The sequence below is a fragment of the Grammomys surdaster genome, unplaced genomic scaffold (assembly GCF_004785775.1).
Source record: "Grammomys surdaster isolate TR1022 unplaced genomic scaffold, NIH_TR_1.0 125742, whole genome shotgun sequence".
NCBI lineage: Eukaryota > Metazoa > Chordata > Mammalia > Rodentia > Muridae > Grammomys > Grammomys surdaster.
The window spans coordinates 1,901-21,624 of NW_021620574.1; the positions used below are offsets into that span (position 1 = coordinate 1,901).

The 19,724-nt window shown below is 45.8% G+C and overlaps 1 protein-coding gene across 1 annotated transcript; it reads right to left on the minus strand.

Annotated features, from left to right (window-relative positions):
* Positions 1-5,214: 5,214 nt before the first annotated feature.
* Tmprss12 (transmembrane serine protease 12) lies at positions 5,215-17,278 on the minus strand. The gene is made up of 5 exons (XM_028788352.1): positions 17,109-17,278; positions 15,806-16,001; positions 12,420-12,688; positions 8,842-8,984; positions 5,215-5,738 (listed from the first exon to the last, which is right to left on the minus strand). Exons 1-5 carry the CDS (start codon positions 17,251-17,253, stop codon positions 5,487-5,489), a joined length of 1,005 nt encoding a protein of 334 aa, XP_028644185.1. The 5' UTR covers positions 17,254-17,278; the 3' UTR covers positions 5,215-5,486.
* Between the last annotated feature and the right edge of the window lie 2,446 nt (positions 17,279-19,724).

Sequence of the window (19,724 nt, forward strand, 5' to 3'; positions counted from 1 at the left end):
CAAAGAAGTAGGCCTCAGGCATGAATATGACTGTGGGCTAGGAAAGGGAAGTAGACTCAGATAGTTTGTCATCCAGATGAGCCCTTAGAAACTGTAAGAGTGATCACGGGGTGATCACAGGACTCTGTATATTGCCTTGTTTGTTCCTTGACTGTTTGTTTCTATTGTATTGTTGGTTCCTCAACCTAGAACTGACCTAAATTCTTGCGCGTAATTAAAAGGAATTAAAAGAAAAGTTGAATTAAACAAACCTGCCTTCAGCCTCAGAACTGGCTGGGGTCACGCTACAGTTTTGTCTAATCGTCTCTTTTCGTTTAATCCTCACTCCTGCCCTGGAGAACCTGTTGACTGACTGAGTGGGCTTGGTCAAGGTGTGTATGTATTTAAAGTCTTCTCATATTTTATATACCCTTCACATATGTTACAAATAGAATAGCCTGGCCTGGTGGCACGTAGCTTAATCCCAGCACTGTCCAGACAAAGGCAGGCAGAATATATGAGTTCAAGGCCAGCCTGGTCTACACAGTGAGTTCCACAACACTCCTCTCAGGATTATAGAAGAGAGAGATCTGTCTCATACAAACAAACAATACAACCAATCAAATAGGAATATTGTAACAACTGTTCCACATGTGTGTGTGCACACATGGGTGTGCTGGGCCATATACATATATGTGTAGAGGCCAGAGGAGGATGTCAAATGTTTTAATTTCTCCACCTTCATTATTTTTTAATTAAAAAACATATTTACTCGGAAGCATTCAGAATATCAATAAAACAGTTGCACACTTTTCTTGGATTTCTTTTTCATTACAGAATGGTTATTCAGCTGATAGGACAGCACGAATCCTCAGATGAAACCGCATCAGACACAACTGAAGATGGGGAAAACGACACCAAAAAACTGCTTTAAATTTCTATGTCAATTTCCAACCCCCCAGACTGTACCAGGCAAAGTTAGTGGCTGTTGAAATACCACCAGGACAGGACTGTTTGAAGACATTTGGTCGTGTAGTAACTACATACAAAAAAAAGACACTGTGTAGTTTAAAAAACAAAATGAAACAACAACAACCAAAAAACAAAACAAAAAATCCTTCCATAGCCTTAGATTGCATTTTTATTATTTAAAAGGAGTGAGTTAGCCGGGTGGTGGTGGTGTACTCTAATCCCAGCACTTGGGAGGCAGAGGCAGGCGGATTTCTGAGTTCTAGGCCAGCCTGGTCTACAGAGTGAGTTCCAGGACAGCCAGGGCTACACAGAGAAACCCTGTCTCGAAAAACCAAGAAAAAAAAAAAGGAGTGAGTTGTGTACAGGGGACTTAAATGGTTTGTAGACAAGAAAAAAACTGCTAGAACCAACATCATCATCACCACCACCACCACCATCAGTAGCAGCTTCGGCTTCCTCCTCTTCCTCAGCTTCTTTCCGACCCTTTTCATCCTCCTCCTCCTTGTCTTCCCCTTTCCTCCTTCTCTTGCTCCTTTCAGCTGTGACCACCCCCTTTCCCTCTGCCTCAGGTTAGTTCTGTAGGCAGTGTTTCCTTCCCTATTTTCCCTTCAGCCTGGCAGGCCCCTTCCACAGGGCCTTGGATCCTTCAGCTCCTTAGTCTCCTTTGTGGTGATGTAGGTCTTCATTTCTCCTTCATAATGAGCCTTGTCCGTCTTCAGATTTCTTCTTAACCCCCATCCCCACCCCGGCTGTCTCTATGGAGCTCAGTGAACCACAATGGGTGTGAGAATGAGAGCCAGCTATTGGTGAGTTTTTATTTGTTTTTTGATCTTTTGTGACAGGGTCTCACTCTGTAGCCCTATGTATCCTGGAACTTGTTATGTCGATATGTAGACCAGTCTGGCCTTAAACTCACAGAGATCCATCTGCCTCTGCCTCTGCCTCTGCCTCCCAAGTGCTGGGATTAAAGGCATTTGCGTGTTACGGTGCCTGCCTGCTAATTATTTTTTCAGTTTTGTATGTTTGGGTGTTGTGTGTGTGTTCGCTCACATGTGCCTGGTGCCTGCAGAGCCAGAGACAAGGGCATCGGGTCCCCTAGGACTAGAGTTACAGGGAGCTGTGAGCCCTTGGCATGAGCAGCAAATGGCCTTAACCACTGAACGGCCTCTCCAGCCGCTGCTAGCTGGCTTACTGGCTTCCGTGCAGTTCTGTCTTTGCTTCCCACGTCATTGTAGGAGCGCTGGAATTCAGGTGTTCTAGTGCATCTGTGCAGGGACACCCAGATCTCGGGGTGCACGGCTAGGGCAGGATCCCACTGAGGCCAGCAGCTTCGCTTTCACTACCCTGCCCCATGCTGGATTTTAAGCCGTTGATGGATTCAGAGGCCGACTTTCTGCTTCACTGCTTGTTACACCCGTTTGTTTTTCTTATCAATTGTTGATATATGATCAGGTTATTTCCAGTTTGAAGCTATGGAAAATTAAGCTATTATGAGACTGGGCCTGGTGCCATTGCCTTTAATCCCCTGGGACAGGGGCAGGACAGAGGCGGGGCAGGGGCAGGGACTGGGAGAGGGGCAGGGATGGGGGGGGTGGGGCAGGGGCATCTTAAATTCAAGGCCAGATTGTTTCATATAGTGAGTTCCATGCCAGCCAGTGATACATAGTGAGACCCTGTCTCAAACAACAACAAAAGAACCCCTTTCTATCATTGTGTGTATGTGCTTCTGTATGTGTGTATGTGTGTATGTGCACTCGTGTGTATGTGTTTGCCTATGTGTATGCCTGTGTGTATGCAACTGTGCATTTGTGTACTTCTGTGGTCATGTGTGTATAGGTGTGTATGTGTGTACATGCTTGTGCATGTGCGCACGCATGTACATGTGTATGTGCGTGTGCACTTGAGAATGTGTGTTCATGTATGTGCAATTGTACACTCATGCAAAGCCCACCCCCAGTGGCACGCCTCCTCCAGCAAGGACACACCTCCTAATCCTTCTCAAACAGTTCCACTAACTGGGGACCAAGTATTAAAATAAATGCGCCTATGGGGACTGTTCTCACTTAAACCACCATTTAACCTGATGAGACAAAACCTCAGGAAAAGCTGGAGATGTTGGTGACCAAGTCTATTTTTTTCTTTTAGACAGAGAGAGTGTGTGTGTGTGTAGAACACAGGCATCCATGCCAGGGTACATGTGTAGAGGTCAGAGGACAACTGTGGCAGTCAGTTGTCTCCTTCACTATGTGGGTCCCAGGGACCATAATTAGGTTGTCATGGTCTTGGCAGCAAACGCTGAGCTATTTCAGTGGCTGTCTACTCTAAAAGCTTTATTTGTAATATCATGATGTGCACATGCAGCATAACAACAATTTTGTACTCAAAGACCATATGTTTACTCCCCGCCTCTATTCCTATGTTAGGGTATTAAGACTACAGTTCATATCTTTAAGAGATGACGCCTGGTGTGCTGGCCCACATCTCATAATCCCAGCAAATGGAAGGCTAAGGTAGGAGGATCAGGAGTTCAAGGCCAGCCAGAGCCATGTAAGGCCTTGTTTCAGCAATGACAACACATTATAACACGTTATTGTTGGTAATTATCCCTAGTCATTTATTTTTGAGATAGGGTTTTGCTATATAACCAGAGAGATCTTGAACTAACTCACAGTCCTGCTGCCTCAGCCTTTCAAGCGCTGGGATTAGATGTGTGGGCCACCACGCCCAGCTGCAGTGATTTTTATACCAACTGTCGTTAATTCATGTGTGACCGACCTCTGTGAAATGACAGGATTCCAAACTTGTCAGTTTATATACATCCATGTACTCTGTGGTAATAATAAGTATAGTTTATATACATCCATGTACTCTGTGGTAATAATAAGTATTCTGTTAAGCTTGAATTGCTTATAGCATGTGGCCTAAGTCCAGGATGGTGGTGAACTGACCCAGCTTGTGTTTATTTGGAAAGGTCTTAGCTTTTTTTTCATTTCTTTCTTTCTCTTCTTCTTTCTCCCCACCTCCTTCTCTTCCCCCCACCTTCCCCTTTCCTCCTCTTGGGTGGTAAAGGCTGGACCCAGGGCCACTCATGCTAAATAGGCAGTTTCCTGTTGACCTGCATTTCAGCGCTCTGTGGTTTTATTGTTATGGTTTGGTTTTCTTCTCTCAAGATTTTCAAAATTGCCCGGTGGTGGTGGTGCACGTCTTTAATCCCAGCACTTGGGAGGCAGAGGCAGGAGGATTTCTGAGTTTGAGAGTTTGAGGCTAGCCTGGTCTACAGAGTGAGTTCCAGGACAGCCATGGCTACACAGAGAAACTCTGCCTCGAAAAACCAAAAAAAAAAAAAAGATTTTCAAAATGTTCCTTTCTTTCTTTCTTCCCCTTCAAGATGGCTGCAGAGAAACATGCTGGCTGTCTGAAGAGACATTTTCCCCTTGTTTTTTGTTTTTTGTTGTTGGTTTTTTTTTTTTTTTTTGAGACAGGGTTTCTCTGTGTAGCCCTGGCTATCCTGGAACTCACTCTGTAGACTAGGCTGGCCTCGAACTCAGAAATCCACCTGTCTCTGCCTTCCAAGTGCTGGGATTAAAGGCGTGCGCCACCACCACCCGGCCTAAAACATCTTTTAATTTAGCAAAAAAATTCCAGTTGGGACTGGAGAGACAGCTTAGCTGTTAAGAGCATTGGGTGATCTTCCAGAGGACCTGGATTCATTTCCCAGCAAACACACAGGAGCTCACAGCTGTCTGTAACTCCAGCTCCAGGAGATCCAACACCTTCACACAGACACACATGTAGGAAAAATGTCAATTCACATAAAATAAAAATAAATCATTAAGAAAGTTTTCAGTTGCTGGGCGGTGGTGGTGCACACCTTTAATCCCAGCACTTGGGAGGCAGAGGCAGGTAGATTTCTGCGTTCGAGGCCAGCCTGGTCTACAGAGTGAGTTCCAGGACAGCCAGGACTACACAGAGAAACCCTGTCTCAAAGAAAGAAAGAAAGAAAGAAAGAAAGAAAGAAAGAAAGAAAGAAAGAAAGAAAGAAAGATTGATTTATTTATTTATGGGGCTGGAGAGATGGCTCAGTGGTTAAGAGCACTGACTGCACTTCCAGAGGTCCTGAGTTCAAATCCCAGCAACCACATGGTGGCTCACAACCATCTGTAATGAGATCTGATGCCTTCTTCTGGTGTGTCTGAAGACAGCTACAGTGTATTCATATATAATAAATAAATAAATCTTTTTTAAAAAAGAAAGTTTTCAGTTAAATTATAAACTGTTTATTGGCCTCTCTATATATAAAGCACATAGTGAAGTGAATATTTTATACAAACCCTAGGAAAGTATTCCAAATACAGAATTATGAATCAGGTTCTAATTAGGAAACATAGGATTTGGTCTATGTATCTGTCAGAATCCTTTTTGTTCAAAAAAACCAAAACCACCCAGCGTTGACATGGGAGCACTCACGTAAGCCGTGGACACAGCGTCCTTGTCAGGCACAGTGGGACAGAGTGACGCCTCAGCCCCAGGGGTTCCTATGTCACTCCTAGAAGGATGATGGAACCTAGGACTGTGAGGACCTGGCCAAGCACCATGTCCATATTGAACAGGCGTTTGGTGTTTCCCTGTGATAGATAATGTGTCAGCCACTGCTGGAAGAAGGACGGACTGCTGTAGACACCAGGAAAATGTCTCCGCCCGCAGCCGTGTCCGTAACTGGTGATTCCCATCACAAAGTATCTTTTGTGCTCTGGAAGGTAGCACATTAGCGGGCCGCCACTGTCACCCTGCCAGAGATCCCAAGAGAGTCTGATTATTTCTTATGCAATCATAGAGCTGCTCTGCGAATGTCCCGTCTCACTATACCTCCAAGGATAACCCACGTTTTCTCTCTACACTCACTATCAGGATGAAGCACCGGGAAGGAGGTGCAGGGAGCTGGTGTCCCGCTGGGATGGCTCCAGGCCACACCCACATTACTAAGATACCCCTTAACATATTAATATAATGTTTTGGGAAATCAGAACAATATTTTTGTTTTGTTTTTGTTTGTTTTTTGTTTTTCGAGACAGGATTTCTCTGTGCAGCCCGGGCTGTCTTGGAACCCACTCTGTAGACCAGGCTGGCCTTGAACTCAGAAATCCACCTGCCTCTGCCTCCCAAGTCCTGGGATTAAAGGCGTGAGCCACCACCACCGGCCTAATATTTCAACCATACAGGATGTGTGTCATCTACTCAGGCACAGCTGTAGGATCAATTCCTCTGCATGACTGAACCAGAATACTATAAATGAAATGTCTGGATCTTACAGTTCTCAGGAGAAACATAATTTAGGAGGAATAAAAACAACTCATTAGAGTATTTCCTTTGCTTTAGCATCGTGTGGGAAAGCCTCTGTGCAGATGTGAGACAGTGCTTCAGTTCGTGTACCCTTTGCTACCACGCCTTGTCACAGGAACGGCATGTTCTCAAGTGCTGAGACTGGCTAATGCAGGCAGGTGTGAGCAAGGGAGGGCTGTCAACAATGCCCAAGTAACCAGCTTCTCCAGGTTCTACAAGACCCAAATGTGCTGGTCATGTTCTCGAAGCTACAAGGAGGCTGAAGGCCTTCTCTCCATGTCTGTAGGTTAAGGACTGGCTCTGAGTGTCAACTGGGCGGGACTGAACAGTTATTGAAATAATTGTTTTTGATGGTGTTTTTTCAGGGAATGCAATTCATTTAAGCCAAATGTCTCATTGTTTCACACATAAAGATTTTTAAGGAAGAGAACACAGGAGACATACACCCTAGATTGCAGGAATAGGAATGTACAGGAAGAGAAGAATCAGGGCGCCTGTGTGCAGTGCAGAGCGCCTGTGTGGAGTGCAGAGCGCCTGTGTGGAGTGCAGGGCAGTGGGTTTGGAAGCAGCAATGGGTATAAGAGTCAAGCACAAGAGGGTTGACATGGCATGAAGCTCAGTGACACAGTGTGTACTTAGAATTGAGAAGTCCAGTTTCCCATGTGGAAAGAGAGTCATATGACATAAGGCCAGTAGGAAATTGCCTTTCATAAAAATTGGAAATTTAAGGTCCAAATAACATTCTGTATATACAAACAAACAAGCAGCTGAGTGTAGTGTTCGTGCCTTGAACCCCAGCACTTGGAGGCAGATGCAAGCAGAGCTCTGTGAGTTCCAGGCCAGCCTGGACTACACAGTGAGACCGTGTCTCAAACAACAAGCACATAACAAATGAGAACAGTAGCAGAACACTGCTAGCATGCACAAGGCTCTGACATTGGTCCCCAGTGCAAAGCAACAGTGAGCAGACACAGCAGCGGCAGCAACACAGTACAGTAGACGGGACAGGAGGGTGTGCTTGTAGAGCACACGGGAGCACACATGGAGAGCCGTGTGTTCAAAATTGGGGGTAAGAGTGCTTGCTGCCTCAACTGTACACGAAAGAGAAGGTGAGCTTTCTGTGCAGCAGCAGAAGCCTCTGCTTCCTGAGGGTGGGCACATGACAGGCCGACTCTGTCCCCTCAGCTGTGAGAGAAAATAACCCCTCTTCCTTCTGTGGTGTTGGGTATGATGAAATGAGACAGGTAACTGGACGACTGCACTCCAGTCTGGGTAACCCCCAAACAGGAGCATGAACGAGTCGGTCATGAGAGATCACATGCTGATGTTTCCAGAAACGTGAGGACATGGAGTCCTACAGATTATCATCTGCCTACATGCAGAGGAGGGTGAGAGGAGGAGGCGTGGTTTCCTTTTGAGTGTGTGCACACGGATGTATAGGCATATATGTGTGTGGAGGGCAGGGGATGACGTCCGGTGTCTTCACATGTCATAAATATCATGGCAAATGAGTAGCAGTCAGGAGACAGCCTCAGCTGTCAGACTTCTGTCCCTTCTGGCCTGAGCAGGGTCTCTGGTTTACTGCTGCCTACAAGGCCTGCAGCTGCTGGGAATGCCCGTCTCTGCTTCTTTCCATCTGCTGGAGTGGCCTTGGGATTAGAGGTGTGTGCCATGCTCTGCTAGTTCTGTGGGTTCTGGGGATCTGCACTCACATCTCACGCTTACACGGCAAGCACTAACCAAGCCATGTCTCCAGCCCTGACACATGACTCTTAGATTTCTTTTAGTGTTGACAAAAAAATGTCCTGAAAGGAGACTTGAGGTGATGGTTCAACTCTAAAACCTCCACTGCATGATGGCTCTGGGTGACAAAAAAAAAAAAAAAAGGGTGACAAAGGAGACTGGAGAGGTGGCTGAGGGGTTAAGAGCACTAGCTATTCTTCTGGAGGACCAGGGTTCAATTCCCAGCATCCACACGGCAGCTCGCTCGCCACCATCTATAACTCCAGTTCCAGAGGGTCTGACACCCTCTTCTGGCCTCCTCAGGCACCAGACACACAGACACACAGACACACAGACACACACACACACACAGAGAGAGAGAGAGAGAGAGAGAGAGAGAGAGGAATCCAGGCAAGTACTCAGTAAATGAAATAAATTATAAGCCAGGCAGTGGTGGCTCACACCTTTAATCCCAGCACTTGGGAGGCAGAGGCAGGTGGATTTCTGAATTGGAAGCCAGCCTGGTCTACAGAGTGAGTTCAGGGCAACCAGGGCTACACAGAGAAATCTTGTCTCAACTCCCCCAGCGCCCCCTCCCCATTAAACCAAAGCGGAGAAGAGAAGGGGGGATGCCAGATTCAAGAAAGATTTTGCCTGGATTTGATCCTGATAGGGATAAGAACCAGGAAATCCAATCCAAAGCGTGGACTGTTGAAGTAGGAAAAAACCCAGAATTTTAGATTAGGCCTGATAATTAAGATTACCAGAGCAAAAGCCTTTGTTTTGGTTCCTCCTGGCTTTAGAAAGCATCTAAGTCTTTGGTCTTACCCTGCACGTGTCAAAGGTCCCATTTTCGTGACCTGCACAGAATGAAGTGTTGGGAACCACTCCTCCGTAGCTCCTGTCAGAGTTACAAATCTCCCGAGAGATGAAGTGTACTTTCGCCTCTTGTAAAACAGATGTGCCGTTGCCTGTCAGCAGCAGAATGACAAAGCCCTTTACGTTATGTCTTAATAACTGCAGGCAACTTTACAGTGCTTTAAAACATTGGTGTCCATGTGTGCTGCCCTATACACATGTATTTTTAGCACGCTGGATGCTAAAGCAGGAGGATTGTTATTGGTTCAAGGCTAGCCTGGGCCACAGAGTGAGACTCAGACTCAAAAAATAACAACAGGGCCAGTGCTGTGTGAGGTGCTGGCCTACCATGCACAAAGCCCTGGGTCCCGCCCCTCTGTCATATGATAGGGTGGTGATACATGTCTGTGATCCCAGCACACATGAGATGAAAGAGATGTGGATCATAAATTCAAGGTCATCCTCGGCTACACAGTGAATGTAAGGACAACCTGGGCTACATGAGACCTTCCCTTTAAAAATTAAGACCTCGGAAAAACTAGAGTATATGCCTTTAATGAAGGGCAACCAATTTTTCCTGAAGACAGGGACTGAACGGTTCCACTGACTGCTGTCTCTGTATCATTGAACCAAGGTCTGTTTTCCCCAATGCCCTTTGGATGGTCAGAGTTTCTTATCTACGCTCTATGGTTTGCCCGTTTGAGGCCTTTCATTATAAATGGAACTGTAGACTACACTGCAATTTCTGACCGGTTTATTTCATGTAGGGTAATGTTATGTGTCAGTATCCTATTCCAGCCCCTGGCTTTTAAATTACATTCCCTAACTTTTGCTAGTACATAGAAACAAAACAGATCTATATATGCTGGTCTTATTCCTGGCCATCTTACTAACTGTTCATTCTGGTTTCTCCACATCCTTGCCCAGACTTGGCACTGTGTGTCTTTAGGTTGTGAGCACTGTATTTATTAGACGTGGTGACTTCTCATTGTGCTGTCAGTGATGTCAGCATCTCTTCACTTACTGTTGGCATCTGTGGTCTGCTTTGGTGAGGGAGCTTTTCAAATCATCAGCAAACTTACAACCCAGTCAGCTGCACAAGTTCTTCACGGCTCTCCCAGGATCTCTGAACAAATGCTTTTCTCTTAGTCAGAGCTTATCTCACCATTCTCTTGACATGTGTCTTTTAAAGAGAATGCATTTCAAAGATGTATCTTATGTGTATGGATGTCTTGCCTGCATGTATGTATGTATGTATGATGTATGTATACATGCACACATGTGTGCCTGGTGCCTGTGGAGTTCAGAAGAGAGCAATGTGTCCCCTAGAACTCAAGTTATAGCTGGTTGTGAGCTACAGTGTGAGTTCTAGGAACTGAACCAGGTCTTCTGCAAGAGCAACGAGTGCTCTGAGCCCCTGAGCCATCTAAGAGCACACAGTTTAAATTTTGACAAATTTATATATCACATTTACACACACACACACACACACACACACACACACTCACACTCACACTCACACTCACACCAGTGTGGACAGTGCACAGTGGTCAGGGTAGGACACTGGGCATCCTGTTCTACTGCTCTGTATCATAGTCCTTTGAGACTCACTCAGCACCAGGGTTACACCTAGTCATGAACAATAAATGGCAACTGTTCTTATATTGTTACCTGATAATAACTGTCAACAACTCATTAAGATGACCATGCTCCCTTTAGTTAGTTAGTTGGTTAGTTAGTGACTGAGTGAGTCTGACTTTGAGATAGAGTCTCTCTGTGTAGCCTGGCTGGCCTGGCACTTGCTATGTAGACAAGTCTGGCTTTAAACTCACACACATCTACATCTTCTGCCTCTCGAGTGCTGGGATGAAAGACATATGCCAACTGGCTAAGTATCCGTGCTCTTGGAGTTAGAGCATGGCGAGGCTGGGATTCAGAACTGCAGTCCTATTGTCATGTCTTTCCTATATGATGATGTTTTCCTTCTCTTCCTTCAAAAGTGCTCGAGAAAAGGGCAGTGAGATGGCTCAGTGGTTAAAAGCCTCTTCCTGAGTTCAATTCCCAGCAACCACATGGTGGCTTAGGACCCTCTGTAAGGGCACAGATGCCCTATCTCTTATGGTGTGTGGGTACCCACGCAGCAAAACACTCATACAATCAATGGAAACATTTTTAAAAAGTGCTCAAGAAAAACAGTAATTTACAAAGTGTTTCCTAAAATTCTCCCATTACTGCCTAAATAATCACAAATTAAAAACGGATGTGTGGTGCACATCTGCCCAGATTCACAACCATCTATTTGGGTGGTTGCTTTCAACTGCCAAGATCTACCTGCCTCTGCCTCCCAGGTACTGAGATTTACGGTATGTACCAACATACCCAGCCTCAGCCATCTTTGACAACATAGCTAGTCTGGGCTACAGGAGACCCTGTCTTAAAAAAAAAAAATCCATAGCCTACTTGCTGGGCCCACATGCAATGGAAACCATGTCTTAGTACTTGCTCTAATATGTTCCAAACTGACTCCCCTCAAGAACCAGGTCCTTGTGCTAGTTAAATAATCACGCCTCAGAATCACAAAGACCTCAGTGTGAGTCCTAACTGCTCCTTTTTTGAGGGCCATAGCTGGAGTGTTGGAGGGAATGGGGATAGGGAGGTGGTAGTTGAGACAGGATTTCATGTAGCCTAGGCTGGCCTTGAATTCATTCCACATATAGCTGAGGATGGCCTGGAACTCCTGATCCTCTCAGCCCATCCTGGGATTACACATGTCTGGCTCTGTTTCCATAGACTCAGCTTTTGGCATCCATAGGCTCTGTGTTGTGGCACAAATCTAGCCCAGCTGGGAAGACAGTCAAACAGAATGGCAGCAGCAGGGGCAGCCATGGCGGAGGCAGCCGCAGCAGGGGCAGCGGCAGCAGCATTTGCAACAGGGGTGCTGAGGGAGCAGAAGCCTGAGACACACTTGTCCAGAAGCCTGCTGCTATTCCCAGAGACAGGGGTTGTCTATTATCCCTGTCAGGTGTACGGATCAACAGTTAGTGCCTCTGTGTGAGAAACATATCACTGGCAGCCGTCCTGCCTAGTCCTGCATAGGGCATTAGAGATGAAAAGGAAAGTAAACAGAATCCTCACCAACTTTCTGATTTAAGTGCCAATTCTCTCATCAAGGCTATGACCTATAGGGACACCAGATTGTCAGTCTCAAGTGTGAAAATAGTTTAAGTAGTTGTTGTGTATAACCAGGGGGTCGTACTTCTGGTTATGCAAGGAAATTTCTCTCTCCAAAAGGAAGAAAATACAAAGTAAAAATGTTCTTTTTTATGGTTTATAAGAATCAGGTGTTTAGCTCTGGGGTCAATAAAGAGGTAAAAATAAAGAAAAAATATAAAACAGGGGAGGAATAAAACCTAGTGGTCCACTGTTTGATCCATGGCACAGAACCAATCAGTAGCTCAAAAGAGATGCGCACAAGGATTTTTATAGGTAAATGGATTCCCTCCCTCTGCAGGAAGGTGTGTCAGTAAAAGGACTTGGACTGTAATTACCTTCTTCTTTGGTCCTTCCCCAGCCACTTACAAAGCACGCTGTGTTCTGGTCCAGGTTTTGGAAAACACCAAAAGGCAGACAAATGGGCTGAACATAGTCATTGTACCTCACGGCTCTCTTTAAATGGAACAGTGCGATGTCGTTTACGAATGTTTCCATAATGAAATCCGGCGGGATGGCGATGGCTGTTACTCGTATATTCTTGGTGTGGCGGTGGCTCCGGCTGAGGTCATTGGTCCCGATCACTGCTCTCCACTTCAGAGGGTCTCTGAAAGAAAGCAAATATTCTTATTGCCAAGAGGTCCACTTAAATAATTTCTTTCATTTCCCCTAGATATCAGACTGACAACAAAGTTTCAAGCCTACTTCCATGTGACCTAAAGTATAAAATAAAGGCTCAAACTTCATGATACAGCAGAGGGGAGGGGAGGAGTGGGACAGGAAGCTCAGAGCAGACTCCAGTACATGAGAACTTCGTGGCCGACTAGGATAGCATGTCCTGCTAGTGAACAGAGCACTAAGTTACTCCATACATGGTGGTGAGACAACTACCTGTTTGGAAAGAAAAGGTTAAATCTCTGAGATAACACGAGCCACCAAAGTAAACTCCGACTGGATTAAAAACTTTTTTTTTTTTTCTTTTCAATAAGAGGTGCTGTCTTTCCCACAGGCAAGATGATAGATCTGCAATGCACTTCAAAATACTGGGAAGAGAAGGTTAACTCTGCAGAGTGCAGGCTTAGCACGCATAAGGCGTGGGTGGGAGGGGTGAGAGGCGTGCAGGAGTGAATGCACTACATACATGTATAAAACTGTCATGTTTAATTAATAAACACTAATAGACATCATTAAGATGTAAGTTTAAAACTCGAAGCTCTGTGACAAGCACGTGAGAAAATATTTCCTCTCCTTTTGTATTTTAAGATTTAAAAATAAGCCGGAGCCCGGCGGTGGTGGCGCACGCCTTTAATCCCAGACTGGGAGGCAGAGGCAGGCTGATTTCTGAGTTCAAGGCCAGCCTGGTCTACAGAGTGAGTTCCAGGACAGCCAGGGCTACACAGAGAAACCCTGTCTCGAAAAACAAAAAACAAAAACCAAAAACCAAAAAACAAAACAAAACAAAAAAAAAAAAGATTTAAAAATAAATTGTCTGTGTTCTGCCTGCATACATATATCTGTGCGCCATGTGTGAGCCTGATGCCCAAGAATGCCAGAAGAAGACATCAGACCCCTGAAACTGAAACTGGTGTCTCAGGGAGTTCTGAGCTGCCATGTGGGTGTAGGGAATCCAGACCTGGTGTCTTTTTAGAGCAGTCAGTACTTTTAACCACAGAGCCATCTCTCGGGCCTCTCATCTTTAGAAATATACTAGAATAAAACATCTGGATCTGCCAGGCGGTGGTGGCGCACGCCTTTAATCCCAGCACTTGGGAGGCAGAGGCAGGCGGATTTCTGAGTTCGAGAGTTCGGGGCTAGCCTGGTCTACAGAGTGAGTTCCAGGATAGCCAGGGCTACACAGAGAAACCTTGTCTCGAAAAACCAAAACCAAAAAAAAAAAAAAAAAAAAAACATCTGGATCTTAGCACTAGAATTTTACAAAATTAAACTAAATTTTACAAAATTAAACTAAAGTTAAACTAAAAAGAAGATACAGCTCTGACATGAGACAGGATTTATTTGGTTTTGTTTGGTTAGTTGGGGTTTTTTTTGGTGGGGGGGAGTTTGTTGTTGTTTTTGTTTTTTCAGACAAAGTTTTACCAGTTGTCTCGATGCTGGGATAAACTACTCTAATAAAACTGATGTAGGGGGAAGGATTTATTCTAGTTCACAGTCTTAGTCCATCAAGGCAGGGAAAGCAAGGAGGCAGAGCTTCAGGAGGCTAGACACATTTATCAGGAGGGAGCAGAGGGAAACAGGTGCAGCCAGTGCTTAGCTCCATTTTCCTTTTTATTCAGCCATCTCCCTCAGCCAGGGTGGACCCCCCCTCAGTTAACCTAATCTTGACGATCCCACACAGGTGTGCCCAGAGGTATGAACTTATACCACAGTTATAAAAGGAAGTGAACAGATATATGAGAATGAGAACAAAGAAAGCTTAATCTGCACGGTCTGCTGCGTGGAAGGTGGCTCACAGGAGCCCTGTGGTTCTGCCCTGTGACAGACACCAGCTCCATCCCTCCACACACACTCTTCTTCAGTGCTATAGCCACGGTGGAAAACAGTAGCTCTGTACTGGAACACTGACCTGACATGTGTGAAGCCTTAGGTTCAGCCCCCAGGACCACACTGGTACTCAGAGGCGACATACCTACATGCTTGTACGAGATTTACCCAGTCTGTATCAAGGTGTCCGGATTTAATGAATATACATGATCCACACCCTCTGGAGTTCTGTAGGACAAGGATGGACCCTTGACCCAAGGATGGTTCACTAATAAACTGGGCCATGTTGCTTTCCTCTAACGTGAAAAGCAAGGCTGGGCTGGTCAGATGATTCATCATAAAAGTTGATGAGAAAGTTAAAGGCAAAGATAATATATAGACTACAACACCATACTGGCATGTCCCTCTCCCTCCTCACCAACATCTTAGAAGGGAAGCTTCTGAGCGAGAGAGACGGCTCAGGGGTGAGACTGTCACTGCTCTTGCAGAGGACCCAGGTGCTTTCTCCAGCATCCTCATGATGACTGACAGCCATCTAAAATTCCAGATGCCCTCTCTTGATTCCTTGGGCATCAGAGATGCACACGGTGGACATACATACATACATACATACATACATACCACTCACATGCATAAAAATAAACTGTTTTAGAAAAACCAAAGAGACTGTTTAAAGAAAGTCTGTCATAATTGCCCCATACCTATGACCACTGGGATGGAAACAGAATTCTGCATCCATCCAGCATGGAGGCAGCTCTGGGAATTATGTTTTGGTCCCAGAAATCACACGAAAATGGGATTTTATGACTCTAAGCAAATGAAGCCAAAGAGTCTCTGTCAGAGCTCAAATAATAAAAATTAACTCTCAACTGCCTTGTTTTTACACAACCCACGAACAAAGTACATTCTCACATATACAAATCAATAATTAATTATATGTATGGTTTTACAGGATCACAGCGACAGTCATTTAACTGTGTATTTTCCACTTATGTATAGTTACTTTTATACTAAGTAATAAAATATAACAGACTATATGGCTTGTAAACCCTATAAAACATCCACAGAAACAGTCACCAGCCTGTGATTAAAGGATTCATTTCAACAAATGCAGTGTAATATATCTAGGAAATTATATACAGACATAATGCTTAACTAAAGTCAGTACCTTTTCAAACTATTCCCAAGAGAAGAAAATGGGAATCCCATTAGGAACACCTACCTAGCCTCTTTAGTGCAGTGAGCAGCTGTGAGGACCCACCTGTCTCTCACCAGGGCACCACCACATACGTGCATAAGAAAATCGCCATCTTGGACCTGCAGGCTAACCTGCCATGGCCACGCGCCGACATCAGCTTGCGTCCCTCCTATAATCCGAGACCCTTCCAGTGCACCTCTAAGTGGTGCTATTCCACAATCTAAAAACAAAGCGATACATTATTTGGAATCATCATCCATGTTTCATGTTACTTCCTAGCCTGAATACATTAGCACAGTCCTTTAAATTTCTATGTAGACACTGATGAGGCAAGCTGAAATTCTGAATGGCAAAGGAATTTAAACAAACATGCCACATTTGACTACTCAGTAAGCTCAGTAAGACACAAAAACCAACATAATTTATTAATAACTCTAGTCCCCAAGAATATAAAAGTAAGTTTCACTAGCCACGTACCATGTTCTTTCCTTTGTGGGATAGTGATTAAGAATCAGCCGGGCAGTGGTGGCGCACGCCTTTAATCCCAGCACTTGGGAGGCAGAGGCAGGAAGATTTCTGAGTTCGAGGCCAGCCTGGTCTACAGAGTTAGTTCCAGGACAGCCAGGGATATACAGAGAAACACTATCTCGAAAAACCAAAAAAAAAAAAAAAAAAAGAATCTAAGATCCAGTCGGCATGCTAGTATACACTAGATTTTTTTTGTTTTTCTGTGTAGCCCTGGCTGTCTCATAACTCTGTAGACAAGGCTGGCCTTGAACTCAGAGATTGCCTGCTTCTGGCTGCAGAGTGCTGGGATGAAAGGTGTTCGCCACCACCACTCAGTGGTAGTAAACACTTGTAATCCCAGCTTTCAAGAGGATCAGACAGCAATATCACAAATTCCAAGCCAGCCTGGACTGTATAGTGAGACCTGATCTCAGAAACGTGTGTGCGTGCATGTGCCTCCCATGTGTTTGGGATACAGCTCAGTAGTCAGGGTGTGTAGGATGAATGTATATAAATCATCAATCTCTGGCATAAAACAAACAAAAGTTGCAATTGCTAAGTCAAGAGCTACAAGCTATATCCATCACTCTTGCCATTTAACCTGTTGAATAGTTATTCTCAAGTGCATTCTGAAAAGGTCACCTAACAGCCCTTTGAGCCACGAACATCAGTAAGTCTGTCTAGAAAAGTAAGTGCGGAGCATTTTTGAGGTATCACTGACATGGCTACCAACGGTCTGGGAGCAGCTGAGTCCTGCGTGGCTGAGGTGGGACAGCGGACAAGGTCCCGGGTGCTGGGGCTGCACATGACCAGATACTGCCCTTCGTGACCGGCTGCTCCTCTTCCGGCGGCCCCGGCGTGGTGGCCTGTCCCTGCGCCGGGCTGGAGCCCTCCGTGAGGGACAGCGAGTGCAGCAGGGAGTACACGAGGGCACCGCCCAGGCACAGCAGCGCCCATGACGCCATGGCGGACGCAGGCCCCAAGATGGCGGCGGCGAGGCCCGCGCGGTGCCTGCTGGTCCCCGGCCGCTTCCCGCCTCCGCTCGGCTGGCGAGGGCGCCCGGGGCCTGTGGCTCAATGGAGGACTTCCGGAATGTCGTAGGCTCCGGTGAGAAAGAAGGCCTCCGCACACCGCGGGGCTATGGGCACCGAGTTGACGAGGTTTGCCTGCAGCACTTCAGGGTAGGAAGAGAGGCGAAGGGAGGCCTCGCCATGGCGTCAGGTGGACGTCCTCTCCTCACAAGCATGCCCACCAGGCCCGGAAGAGGGAGCCGGGTCCTCTCATGGCCACAGGCACCGTGGCTCGCCCACTCATAGTCACATACGTCATACACCCACGGATGTCCCCAATAATAAGTAAAAATTTAATACGGAAAAAAAACTGCCAGGCGTGGTGACATGCAGGCCTTTAATCCTAGGCTGAGGCAGGGGGATCTCTGAGTTTGAAGCCAGCCTGGTCTACACAGAAACCCTGCCTCGAAGAACGAACAAACAAAACAGATAGATATAGATAGTGATGTGTTTATAAAAAGATAAAGAGATATAATATGTTCTGTGGGTGTGTGTGGTGAGGTATGGGGAAAGGGATGCCTCGGGCATGGGCCCCGCTGAGACATCCCCTTCCCCCTGAGAGACCAGCTACGCGACGGGTATATTATAGAATACAGTTTATTCAGGGCATGGGGAGGGGAGTTAAGAGGGTAGTAGAGGCAGAGAAAGGCAGAGAGACTTGCTGCTGCCCCTTCCTAGTTCTTTCGGAACGCTGGCTGACTGGTCAGCTCAACTGTTCTGGCTCAAACTCCTTCTTTCCCTCTGTGCTTGTCTCTTAAGTAGCCTCCCTTTCCTGTCTGTTCACATGAGAGTTGGGCATATCCGGTTCTGTCAAGTCTTTCTGTGATTCATCATTTTCTCTGCCACTCAGTTAGACATCACTTTCAAGCATGGCTGCTTCCTTCAACAAACCAACTTTACTTTCATTGTTTGGGATTAAAGGTGTGTGGTTAGGGCTGAGCTATACCACAACTAAAAACAGGGTTTTTGTTTTTAGTAAATCACACAATCTCAGGGTTCATAGTTTGTGAAGAATGTCTTGCAAATGTGCATATATATATGTGCATCTACGCATGTGTGCACCTACACAAACCTCTCCCGTATACACAATAAAGAGAAAAGATACCCTGCAGAGACACGGAGTCATCCAGCAGATCTCAAAGGGAGAAAGAATTGCTGAATGGAGTTCCTTGGGAACAAAGGGAAGTTGTTCGGTCTCCTTCATGCTCCGTGTGGAGCAGTGGGCAGCTCGCTACCTAAAGTCCTTGTGCTTAGTTGATGCTGGCCATCGGGGATGAGGCTCAGCAAGCCCTCTGGAGTCAGGTTTCAGGTGCTGCGTAAGACTTTGCAAGTTGGGGCCAGTAGGGGAAGGTGCTTGCAGAACAAATCTGGAAACATATGAGTCTGGACCCTGGAAAAGGTGAGAGAGAACCAACTCTACCCACAGAACTGTCCTCTGACTTCCACATAAAAAGACATCACAGGCCCCTGGGCCCAGGTCTGTGGAGTCAGAGCCTAGTGGTTAAAGTGTGGGAATTTCTGCTTTTGTCTTTGACCTTTGACCTCTGCCATTCAGTTAGTGTCTAGTAGCCATGCACAAGAGTTCTTTGTGTTAGTGACTTTGGAAATGCTAGCATAAGTGACTCTGTTTTGTGAGCTTTGAGACAAGAGTCTGGCTGGCTTCAAATAATCCTCCTGCTTCAGCCTCCTGAGTGCTAGGATTATAGGTATTTGGTACCATACACACATCCATCAACACTGATAACCATCTTGTAATAGTTTGTTTTGGTTTGTTCTGAGGTTGGAATTCACTGTGTAGCCCAGGCTGGCCTACTTCTACCTCACGTGTTGGAGTTACAGGCATGCACCACCGTCCATGGCTCTTGTGGCAATTAACTGACCTCATTGCTGCCGTGTGGCTTTTCCTAGTTGGTCTGAACCCATCGATTGTACCCCGTGCTGGAGAGGGGCGCAGCAGCAAGGGAGACAGATGCCAAAGGTGCTTCTCATCTGCCAGCTGTAAGCAGCTTCGAGGTTCAGACGGAAAAGTACCTGGTCTGGAGCCTGTTCTTAGATCCTAAAGCACAAAAGGTCTCTGGAGGAGAGAGCTCCTTTTCCCTTTGAAGATGGCAGGCATCCTTTGTCCCTGAGTCCACTTGCTTCTTTTCTTGGACAAGTTGCTGGTTGGAAGTTTTTTCTCTTCTTTCTCTCTCTGAAGGTTAGCATGAAGTTTAGTCCCTGTGGTGTCTACTAAAAACCAAACTTCACAACTGAAAGATATCTGTAACAAAATGTCAGTGGGAAAGAGACCCACCCTTAACATTTTAAAAAGTATTATTATTTCCACTATTTTTATGTATATGAGTACACTGCAGCTGTCTTCAGAC